Raw genomic sequence first — 13002 nt, forward strand, 5'->3', positions numbered from 1 at the left:
CATTTCATAAAATAACAATTAATTCATCAGACACCGTCCTTTGTAGGTACACTAGTATCAAAGGTCATAAATGTTTCTTCGTCCTGTATCTTGGTAACTACTATATCTTTGACATATTTTGCACACGTATAGACCATGTCGCATGAATCATTTCATAGATTAGTAAACTTTTGCTCAGATGCCATCTTGGAATAGATCGGATCACCTAATTTGTCAGTGTTGACAAATTCAAATCTAGTTTTCACCTTCCTTTTGTGCCTCGTAACAGAAAACTTAGAGAGAACCAGAGCATTATATGATATATTCGCATCAATTCTGATGAGATGTCTTAGGTAAATGAACTTCAGAGCTCTTCAACGAAATATGCACATTCAGGATGGAATGATGGGATTATGCTTGAATTTGTTGGAAATAGAGTGAACTGACAGGAGACAAAAGAGATCTTTGAAAGTTTCTGAGCGACGTCGGACTGTGAAAATAAAGTGGTGAGGGAAGCTCACCTATAAAGCGGTTGATTGTAAAAATCAGAAGTAATGACGGGTTTGTAAACTAATGATGGCACCCATTTCTTTACCTTGCTAATATGGGTCTTTCCATTCGATCAAAAGTTATAGGTCATTAACCTTGTAAATGGAAGGATAGGTATAGCCGCATCATTCTACGCTTTTTCCTTCGTTGTTAGCGTTCGGCAAGACTAGTTTCCTGCACAGCGCGATGACAGTTGTCTGGGGAATTTGGTAGGAAAAGGAGTTATCGCTTGTAAGAGAGGCGAACCTCCCAACCATGTACAAGGACAAGAGACGTGAAATATAGATCTATTTAACATCGAGTGGTCTCAATTTCAAGAACAATACGGAACAATAATGATCATAATTTGCACAAACCTGCGCAATGTGTTAAACTAAATCAAGCTTGAATGTGCTATACAAATGCAAATAAACAAAGAACTAGAAATGTCGCTATGGCGACTGCTGGTATGCCTTCGCCATAATGCATGGTTCTCCCAATAGGTCTAGAGTCCGTCTTGCCAATGTGTGATGACAGCTTAACATAATTGGTAAAATATCAAAATGACAGGTTTGTCACAAATGTGTTGAATGTTCACTTTCCTTGAACTAGATTTAATTGGATGAATGGCTATACTGTCTACGAGTGTAGGTGTTTGGGGATTTGAGGATTTTTACTTGACTTTGACTCTCTTATAAGTTTATGCATTGAGTAATTTTCAAGGTATGGAGAAAAAGTGTAATTTCAGTATTAGATAGTAAAATTATAGCATTTCAACCTGCCTTTGACCCTTGACCTTTGACCTATGACTCTAAAATTCCCAGGAAAATCACTGTCAGGTAGAACATGCATAAATATGTACTAAGTTTCATAATGATATCTTGGGTCACTTTCGAGATATGGAGGAAGAAATGAAAGTTAGCACTTTCACTTGACCTTTGACCTTTGAGCTTTTGGTAAAAAAGTTCCAAGATAATCTCTGTTCGGTAATACATGTATATATTAAGTTTTAACAAAAGTGCTGCAGACATTGCATAAATATGAAGGGATATAGTGAAATTTTGAGGAGTTGACCTTTACCTCTGACCCCTGATATTTGACCCATAACCCCAAATTCCCTAGATAATCACTGTCAGTCAGTACATGCATATATACTCAGTTCCATGAAGATACCTCGAACCATTTGCGAGATATGGAAAGAAAAAGTGATATTTTTACATTGCACTTGACCTTTGACCTTTAACTTCATGACCCGAAACTCTCTCTGGAGAATCTTCATTTGGTAGTACATGCATACACTAAGTTTCAAGGAAATACCTTCAGGTATTGCATAGATATGGGGAAAATGATAAAATTTTGAACATTTGACCTTGACCTTTTGCACTTTGACCTTGAGCATGTGTCCCCAAAAGTTGACAGGCACAACTTCGCCCACTCATACATATACAGTACATGTCAAGTTTCATAACGATACTTCAAACGGTTTTTTAGTTACGCTGTCCAGAAAATTGATTACGGACGGACGGACGGACAACCCGAAAACATAATGCCTCCGGCGACACTTCGTGGCGGAGGCATAAAAACAGCAACAAACAACTACCAACTAAAGGTGATTGGGTAAAGTATAAAACAGGGATAAATAAGGAACATATTCATGCGACTTCTTTCCCTCTTGAGGGACTGGGGCCATTGACTTATGCACTTGTCAAACTGATCACCAAGCTTGCATTGCCTTCACTATCATGACTATAGCGGTTTGACGCGAGAGTTTATTCACTTACTTCATTAACACACAAGGTGTTCCAGTGCGACCAACGTACTGATCCCCTGTATTGCAAGTGGTAAGAGGTTGAAATAAGTAAATACAGAGAGGGGGTCTTCATCGAATAATGAATATTGTTAGAAATTAGTGACTGATGCGTGAAATGTAGACTCTCTGAATCTGAATATACGGGAGTAGGCCTACTGTGTTTCGTCGATATCTAAACTCCTTCATTATCCTGACCGTAGAGATAATTGTGTTGTCAAAAACACTGAAAATTACCCTTCCCCTTTTTTTATAATGACATCTATTACACACTTGCTTAACCACACACAAGCACCTGAAAGAGAGTCAGATATGATCTTTGTGTGGTATCATAACTCAATCATGGATTTTAAACGGGTTTAGAACAGTTTAAATATAGCAGACATTTCCTTTCCCGACGTTCTATTGTTGGGGGGGGGGGGAGAATAAATTTGAATCGTTGCATTTACAACCCTAAGTCCCATGATTTCGCAATAGCGTCGGTGCTGGCCAAAACACTTCCCTGTATATTGCACGTGACTATCATTATCAGATAATACATATTTCTATTGCTGTGTGATGCCATGCTTGTTTTATTGGCTTTCCAATTGGAGTCATCGAAAAAGTCCTGCTGATAATGAGGGCTTAAATCGTATAAAACCAACTGACAAACACTACGTTGTAGAGATTGTGTTCAGAGAGAAGTATCTTTCCAGTAGTACAAAACTTGGTCCATGCATCTTCTCAACTCGAGCACATGAGGACAAAATAGGCACCCACTGTCAATACACACCCCTCTGTAGTCCGGAGACAAAAATTGTCTATTGTGATAGGAGGATGTTTTGTGCAAGCGAGTACCCTTGCCAAAAAGCTCCAGGGTTCATGACCGCGGGTACGACCAGATCTCTCTCATTATCGCAACAAAAACGGTACTTTCTACAAACGTCAAGGTGCGGACGTTCTACGAGTAGCCTGGGATTCAGACTGTAAATGGTTTCATTCCCTTTGGGAAAATGGCTAAAAGTAAAACGGTAATAATAATTCATTAACCATACGTACCATTGTTCATAAATCAATTCGATGCATCATTTGTCATATCTTGTAAGTTTATTTCAAGTTTTCCGCGCCCTTTTATCATTACATATTCCATACTAATTTGCCTGATCAAATTTGAGAATTTCTTTCAGTAGACAAGACACGTTTCAAATGTAAATAATTCGAAACAATCCAACAGCCAACACTAGTTTGTTGTCCTTTTTTAGGGAAGAAGAGCCTGAATGAATACTATCACTGTCCAGTCTATACACCTCACTTCTATCAAGTCGTAAGCAAGATTTGAAAACAAAATTAGGAAGCAAGCAGGTCAATAATGCAAGAATACAACTAGGTCATCATTTCGCGTATCCTTCCGGTTAACCCCGTGCCAAATTGACACAATAATGAAAAAAAAAAAAGAATCCCTGTTTTGATGTTCTTGTCAAAGTTTTCACGACCAAAGGAATGGACAGCTCAAAGAAAGACAGACGCGTGAGCCACAACATTGTTAGTAAATTGCATGTGAAAAAACCCAACTCCAAACAAAATAGAAACGTTCATTAGTGATTAAAAAAGTTGTCCTTGATATTCAAGTTTGATGGGAACATAAAGCATTAAGTTAACGGGGCACTGACCAAAAGTCATAATGTAACAAGTGTAAAGTGCACAATGTGACACAGCGCTTACTAATGCCCCATTCCACACAGCTTTTCTTCTTCTTCTTCTTCTGCTCCTTCTCCTTCTTCTTCTTCTTCTTCTGCTCCTTCTCCTTCTCCTTCTTCTTCTTCTTCTTCTGCTCCTTCTCCTTCTTCTTCTTCTGCTCCTTCTCCTTCTCCTTCTTCTTCTTCTTCTTCTTCTGCTCCTTCTCCTTCTTCTTCTTCTCCTTCATCTTCTTCTTCTTCGTCCGGTCACCCACTGAAATGTATTGTATCACAGTCCGATCGATGCTTTTATTGCAACTGTTTGACAAATTGCCATACATTGACATAAATAACTCTGAAATAAACCTGAAATTTAGCGATCTGGTGCACACTCTTAGTGAAATAATATATCTAGATTTTTTTCCAAAAAAAAGCAACAAAAATAAATATTCAGGGAAATGTGAATGGCTAAATAGCGTTATCTCAGCTCTTTATATTCTGCGCGTGCGTCTTCACTGTGTACGTCAAGTTCCTTGAGGTGGGGGAGAAGCCATTTGTAGAATTGAAATAAAACGATCAGACGCACAATTCGTCTTTGGAATCTTCGGAAAATTGTCAATCCCCAAAGTATAGCCATAGTTTATGCATGGAGGGGAGGCTAGCTAGCAGGAGGAGGGTATGGGATGAGATATTATCCAACCCTTCCCATAGAATTGAAATGAAAATATCTCGTATACATAGTTGGAATTAATGGAATATTTGGAAAATTGTCAAACATAAAGGTGTAAATCTATGGAGGGAAACCCAGCGAAGTAAGGTTAGGACGAAATTAGAAGGGAGGATCGATCTCCCTCTCCCATGAGGGAACTCACCTGGATTTTTGGAATTGAAGTGACAGATTTGGTGCACAGTTCTGATTAAATATATTAAATTTTGTCAATCTCAAAAGTCTATGGCAGGGGAGGATGTGGAAGGAGGTATCATCCTTCATACACTGCAAAAACATCGGTGTTAGATTTAACACCACAGGTGTTAAATCTAACACCGATCAAACTTCAATAAAGGACCACACCCACAGGTGTTAAAAATGCACTGTGATGGTGTTGAAAAGTGTTCACCTGACACTTCGTGGTGTTAATTTGACACTGTACCTGGTGTTATTTTGACAATGTACTGGTGTTAATTCAAAAATGACACCACGTGGTGTTGATTTGATATTTGCTGGTGTTAATATCAATGGTTTAACACCCGTCCAGCTTCAATAAGGGACCACACCAGCTGGTGTTACTTTGGTGTAAATTTATTTTCACATTTTTTCAAAAATCTAGTATTTTAATGTAAAATTCTTGATCGTCTTGTTTAAATTAAAAATCAACAAGAACTGCAGTTACTAAGAAACTCTTCAAAAAACAGTTTAAAATTTGGAAATGACACCCGTAGGTGTTAATTTAACACCATAAATGAGCACCGAAAATTTAACACCAGCTCGGTGTTCACTATTTAACACCGGACTTTTTGCAGAGTAGGCGAGATTAATTTTGCGTGTTTAGAATTGAAATTAATTAATTCATTCATTCATTTATTATTCATCTCGAACAAAAACATGTAAATGATATCCGTATAAGATATTGGCATTAAAAATATGATAAGCTCAACGATCTGGTGCACACTTTGGATGAAATACTTGGACAGTTTTCTATAGAAAAAGCAGGAATTTTACGTATCTCGGGAATTTTTGATTGTTTGTTGTGTTTTTATTTTTGGGGGCGGCAAAATGATATGTTTTACCCCCCCCCCCTCCCTTATCAACACCCCTTCACTCATGTGTACACAAACAAGGTGTGGTAATTAAATTTGTATACTTCCCGAGAATGTTGTTGCTCTCTAAGAGTCATTACACAAATTCATAAAATTAATGTAGTAAGGAAAGATCTACCGTCTACTCATAAAAATTAAATGGACGACATTGATACACAGTAGACGGCGTATCCCATTTTTTAGGCTTAACGCCGAGCTCCGTCTGTAAATGAACTTATAAAATCGAGCAAAGTTAACGAAACAATATAATCATTTCTTTTCAATAAATCATGGAAATAAGCTGATAAATGAGAATTTAATATTTCGCATGTCATTGGGATGTCATATCATCTGAGACGTACGGCTCTTTTCCTAAAGATGATCATTTCTGGCTTCATAATTCTGCAACAATTTCCTTCAAAGAAGACTATTACTCTTTGTAAACTCAGAAAAGAAATTGGGCAAAGAACTTTGGGTGCCATTTAAAAAAGGGGGGAAGACTTGCGAAGAGATCACCTCATCACGTTTATCACGTCCTGGTTAACAGTAAAAACGAGGGCCACTTTTTCTAAGAGATATGATCATGACACTTAAAAATTTCAAAATTTTCTTGCATTTCCTCCGATTTTATCAAAATTATGACTGTTCAGTTTGTTCGACTATTGAACTATGTCAAAATAAGTGCGAACATGTAATGGAATCAATATTTTATCTAATCATTCGCTTCGTGCGCAACATGTGTGTTTGGATTTGGTAGACTTAAACGTTACCACCAGTAACGTCGTACTGAAACAGTGCAGTTAAAGTTGTCTTGCACTTGCACTCGCGGGCATTGCCCCTTTGTGTGCGTGTGTGTGAGTGTGCGTTCGAGTGTTTGTTTGTGTGATATCTGAACTTTTTTGACACAATCACTTACCCGAAATGCTGATATAAAATATATCAGTGTTTACTCTGCCATGCTCCGAAAGACATAACAAGTTCTTAGAGACGCAGATATTATACGCGTTGCGATACGAGGGTATAGAGCTGCTGGGTGGAATTTAGTTTCACTAGCATCGGAGAAAAGATATGAAGTTGAGCGGTGGAAAACATTCTTCCGAACGGTATGTAACTCTTCCACACAATTGCAGTGAAGCACTGAAAATATGTCCTTATCTATGACCATTAAATGCTGTGAGAATGACATGACGTGAAACTTCGTTTGGAATGTTCACAGCTCAATCTGAGGTAATGTTTACATCAGTGTTTAACATGAAAATAACCAGAATGCAGAGTGTCATAGTTTCGGCAAACTCGAGCACACGAGCTCCACAAAGTTACTTCTGTCTGCTATACATGCGGATGGGACACTGTCACAAAGATACAAGTTTCTTAACCAGTCCTCTTATCTCCATGTTTTCGTACTCATTTAATTTTTCCTGATTTTAATTACTTTTCTTTGAAGACTTTCCGTTTATCTTAATTTTTACTGATTTTAGAGTGGACAAACACAAAAACAATCAACAATGATATGGGACAAAACAGTGCATGAAATTAGAATGAACACTTTATACATAAATAACATTACAGGAATACAGTCAGAGTACTATAGTACCTACAAACGGCCGGATAGACTGAGGCTTCACCTATAGTTTGCGACCGTTTAGACAAACGTCACAACATAAACACAAAGCTAAACTGGGAATACATGTGTTTGCTACTAATATTCCTTTTTTCTGAACCTGAAAGATATGAAACAATGATCATGTCATGTAAAGAATTATCACACAAGTTGAATTTATAAGTGATGCATCTCACATGCCTGGCATCACGCTAATTAGCCTGGATCTATAACCGCTGTAACAATGACCTACTTAGTGCACTTTGCATGTGCGCCTACTTAAGAAATGCCATACTGAGTCAACAACGCCAGTCAAAAGTTCATATTTGCCTTCGTCGATATGTTTTTCAAAGACGAGACATTATACTAGTATATGGATCGTACTCGATATGCATTTTCCTCCATTCCCCCCCCCCCCACCCGTCTCTCTCATTCTTCCTCTCCCCCCCCCCCCTCTCTCTCCTTTATCTGCGTCAGTCTGACTCTCTCTCTCTCTCTCTTCTCTATCTATCTATCTGTTGCTCTGATAATGATAAAAATCATCTCAAAGTCATAACATTTCTGTTCAGTTTTCAACTTAGACAGGACGTGCTCAGCTACAGTAGCTGGTTTGTCATATTTTGCACATCTTAAATCTAGTTTTCTTGTATAGCCATTTAGTATTTTCTTGGGGTTTTTTGGGGGGGTGGGGGCTTGTTTTATTTAGTCTGCTTTGTTTTGTTGGGTGTGTGCGTTTGCGTGTGTTTGTTTGTTTGTTTGTTCTTCATTCGAGGTGTGGGAAAGAAATATGAGGAAAGAATTGGTCGTGTTATTACGAGTAAATCTGAAAATTAAGAATTATGTATCCATATGGAAGATTAGGGTCGGTTGAATTCTGCAGTTATGGCCAATTCTTTTAATTCTTCGATAGCAACCGCTATACACTAACATTAATGACGACTATAGGTTTAAATCAAAAGAACTTCACGCAACACATCCCATGAAGCTAGTCTAAGCCCTATTTCCAGATACAATTCGTTTCACTCCCATTGCAGCAATGCATGACGTATCTGGTATAGTTCATTCCCTTCAGATGGAAACTTCACTATGAGCAGAAAATCATAAATATCATCGAATAAAATCGTCAAGTGAGCTTTCAATGGAGAGTGAGGGTATTCGAAATGTTCTACTTTCATTATAATAGGTCACTAAGCTCTAATTAGCGAAGGAGGTGCAAGAGCTGTTGTGGCAATGTCTACAGTTCGTATATATAGGTATTATACCTAAACATTGTGTCTATTATCTCTCAACATTGGGATAATGAGATTCCACGACAACTTACAAAGGAGAAAAATAGTTTTCCTGGAAGCACTATGTAAAAGAAAGTTTATTTGGAAAGGCTCTAGGCGACGCAAACATAGAAAGTTATGGTGACATTATACACTATCATTGATGCACCTTGATAAATGAAATTTTGATTTGATGAAAACAAGTTTAACAAAGATATAATAATCGAAGAAGCGTAGGTTAACGATGATTTAAAGGAGGGGAAATGAACCCCCTCAATTTTCTTCCTGAAGTTATCCTTTGATTTCGATGCGTTTTTACTGTTCTTTAATGTATTTCATACTTGTTATTCAAATCTCACTCAATTGTCTTTCTTGAAGTCATATATAATGTGATATAATCTGTTTTGGTGTAGCATTTTTCTAAAATTGTTTCTTTCCATTTTAATGTTGCGATTGCATGCCCAGTATTTATTTTCAATTGTTTTATTCATTCTTTGGATTTGCTCTTGAATTTTTGTTATTTGTTTATGATTTTAGCCCCATGTAAACGAGTATTTATGCAATCCGTACCAGTTAAACATATCTTATTATTTTTTTCTCGCAACTCATGATATCTGAAATTCTGAATCAGCTTTCCAACCCATTCCATATTTCAAAATATTTCTTAAAAACTGTTTACAAATTGTACCTGATTTTATCCATTGAATTATTATACTTTGATTTTGATACAATTATTATATACCTCACCTTGAGTTTTCCTTGACATATCACTTGCCAGGAATTTTAGTTTTCTTAAGTTGTCATAGATCCATCCAAGCATTCTGCACAAGTCTCCAGTTTCTTTTTTATTCGTTTACTACGTATTTCTATCTAAATTTATCAAAGTAATTATTTTACAACAATCTGGTCTTTTTTTTCACTGCATAGATATGATTGAGGATTTTATTTCCAAACACTCCATTTTATATTTAAACATATTTTGATTTGTTCATTGTTATATCTAATTGCCTTTAAGACTTTTCCATTATCCATTTTTCTCTCTCTCTCTCTCTCATTTTACTGTATGTGTTTCCACCTGCATGTTTGTATAAACGTTGGTTTCATTTTGTACGTGTCCATTAAACTGTATATTGTATTCATTGTATGTGGACCCCATGGAAGAACAGCGCTGCCATGTTGGCAACGCTGAATATGGGCAAGCCACCTGTTTTATTGTTTTTTTTTATACGGAAATAAATACCATACCATACCAACCCCACAGCAATGGACAAAACCCCAATATATTTACGATTACAATAATTTCTAACTCGTATGTAAACGTAAGCGCCTATAGCGCCTTGCAATATTCTAAACTACACTATTATATAAAACATAAGAGTATATCTATATATGCGCATATGTTAGTTATATACAGATGGTGAATTTTATAACAAGATTCGGATGGATCGAATTGGTACCACGTAACAATGTATTCCCTTATAGCTCATGGTCGTGAACTCTATACTTTCTGATTCTTACATGTGGTAATCCTGTGACAGTGTGCTTAGTCTGAGCAGGGGAAATTAGATCTACAGTGTATTCAGATTTGGATGAAATCTGTATGCGGTAAGTGATATTCTTTCGGAGGCAACACAAGCTTAAAGGTCCAGTTTACCTTTGGGAGCAGTGATTTCAAAAATTTTCAAGATATCATATTTGATGCATATGTGTAGGTCTGTTGTATCATAAAACATCCTTCCATATGAAATATTTGCAATAAAACCTAAAATATAAGGAGATATCAGGGTTTTTCTCAATAAACCGTAACTGTATACGGTTTAGTCTGGAAAATTTTTTATTATAACTATTGTTCACATTTTGTGTATTTAACAACACTTAACATCGATTATACGGATTCAAATTTTGACAGTGGTTGTTTCTATCCCTAACTCACATTTTAGAACTATTTCATAGCACTAATGCTTTCATCTGCAAATGGTAAATTATGCCTTTAATTCTCGTTGAATGCTCCAATATGATGGTGTAAGTCAAACACACAATTATAGGTTATACGCTAGACCTCGGTTCTTCTTTTTTAATTCCTCATTTATTTTCTTACTTTCACAACCCCTCCCTTTCATCTAAACCCTCTTTTATTCTCTGAGGAAAAAGAGGGATGGAGGCGAGGGCAAGTTAACAAATTGGAAATTTGAAAACGAAATACAGGTATTAGATTCAAGTTTGATAGCGTTTTTAATCAGTACAGTCTGTAAAGATGTTTATTATAGATATACCTTTATATTACAAATTTGTGTATATCTCACCTCCACCATTTATTTGTACAATGTTTCGGTCACTATGCTATGTTTCCTCTCTTTTACCCATGGAAAGCAATTCCCTGTATTATCAGACATTAAAGTATTGAATCTTGAATATCATTTTTGTCCAGCATCTGGTCCCAGCCTAGGCCATATTTATAACCTAGGCAAATGAATGGTATAAATACACATTAGTTACAAGAGCAAATGGTACATGACTCTTACATGAACTATTCTTGGCAAATTCATATGGCCTCGTGCAATTCTATTTCACCTCGCTCGGCGAGCACTTTGGCTGATTACGCATTTGTTGCGCATCATTAAGTACACTACGTTCAAGATCATGTACTATCTATTCATAAAATGTCTTAATATTGTGCAGGTCACGAACGTCACGTCACAGTCGCTTCAGAGAATATATAAATTTGAAATCCTTCTCGTTTTCGTCCTTCCCACAATATATTCTTGCAAGTTTACCGAGTTTTCTCATGATTTTAGATGTAGATGGCTATGGGATCTATCAAAGTAACTCTTCATCCGTAAGTGTATTCGTCCAGTTAATTAAGAAATTCTTCTGGTTTGCGGTGAGTGTTTCAAGGTCTGCCCATTTTCCTTTCAGACACGGACAATAAAGTTTTATCTTGCGAAAGAAATTATCTATTAATAACTTGATTATCTATCAACTTTTACCGGACGTTTCAAGGAAAGTCTACTGACCTTTCTTCGGGTCTGGCAGATTTTTCTTCACGTATTCTACGGCTTCCTGTACATCTGAGTCCTTCGTCACGTCCATAGGGATCACATGAAGTCGTTGCGATCCCTCCTTTCGAAGCTTTGCGGCCCCTTCTTTTTCAGGGTAAAGAACGCCTGCGAACACCACCATGCCCTCCTGGTCGAACCGTTTAGCCATGGCGTGGCCAAAACCTGTGTCACAGCCCGTGACGACCACGGCCCGGCCCACGGGGCTCAGAAGCCGCTTAGGCCGGATGTGGCGGATGACCAGAGCAGTAACAATGACAATGGATATGACAGAGAAGATAATGAGGTAGCACATCCTTGTTGATGATGAGGTGAGTCAGAGAAATTAGTAAAAATGTCCTGCTTTGACACGGCGGGGTTTATTTCCTCTTTTTTTTTTCTTCTGACACAAGTGTAAATATACTTTAAAAAGCGGACGGAGGCTCCGATCTTCCTATTGCTGCAGGATGAATGTAGTGAATAAAAGAAATTGTTCCTATTTTGGCATTGCTTTTGTTCGGACAAGTTGTAGTTTGATACGTTAAATATGCCGGACGGTCGATTTACATTCAAGGAAGGGACAGAGCTTTGGCGCGTGCCGTGGCCGCACCTCTGACACGCGATCCGTTGAACACGATACGACTGCCACGGGGCACGATATTAGAACACTGCACTAACACAGCATGGTGAGTCGGATTCAATAATCCAAATACCATCAACATAAGACAGCGAGCTAGATGGACAAACTTGGCCGACTCCTCACATACCCGGTTTCCTGACTGACCTCGGGGAAGTTCGCACAGACCTTTCAGTTTCTTCTACGACAGGAAACTGACTCCTTCTCCAGCACCGGTGCGAGAATTTATAGGCAAAACCATCACGGGCAGCTCCATGTAAGGGCAACACACCTCGCATTTTAACCAGACTTACGCTCGCACATATAGCTCGTCTCATTCTGCGCTGCGTGCTTGGCCAAATAACGGGGCTAAACTTGTTGGCTGCCGAGCTCGCAGCTGCAGCGCAATCCAGCTACTCTTGACGAGCTGTTGAGCGAACTTTGCTCCACTCAACCGTGAATCGGTCCGTCAGCAATCTACCCCACCAACTAAGATAGATAGAGAAATAGAGGGAGGAAGAGGGTATTACGCATTGCAAAATATGAATATGAAAAGAGACCCTAAAGCGCATTGATACCAATGGCTCAATAACCTGGCAAACTGAGGGACAAGAATACCAAGTTTCTTGATCTCGTATGCTTGAGCTTGAATAGATCAGATTTCTAAAGAGCTCACACTGCGACGTGTAACAAATTGAAGGTATCTCACACACCAGT

At 37.9% G+C, this 13002-nt stretch overlaps 1 protein-coding gene across 1 annotated transcript in view; it reads right to left on the reverse strand.

Moving 5' to 3' along the window:
* The window catches only part of LOC140242742 (D-beta-hydroxybutyrate dehydrogenase, mitochondrial-like), a 59262-nt gene extending 46648 nt beyond the window's left edge, over positions 1 to 12614 (reverse strand). Inside the window, exon 1 of the mRNA XM_072322501.1 lies at positions 11649 to 12614. Coding sequence (XP_072178602.1) covers positions 11649 to 11985 — 337 coding nt within the window. The 5' untranslated portion in view covers positions 11986 to 12614. The remainder of the gene's footprint in view (positions 1 to 11648) is intronic.
* Positions 12615 to 13002: the final 388 nt, after the last annotated feature.

The sequence above is a fragment of the Diadema setosum genome, chromosome 19 (assembly GCF_964275005.1).
Source record: "Diadema setosum chromosome 19, eeDiaSeto1, whole genome shotgun sequence".
In the NCBI taxonomy this organism is placed as follows: domain Eukaryota; kingdom Metazoa; phylum Echinodermata; class Echinoidea; order Diadematoida; family Diadematidae; genus Diadema; species Diadema setosum.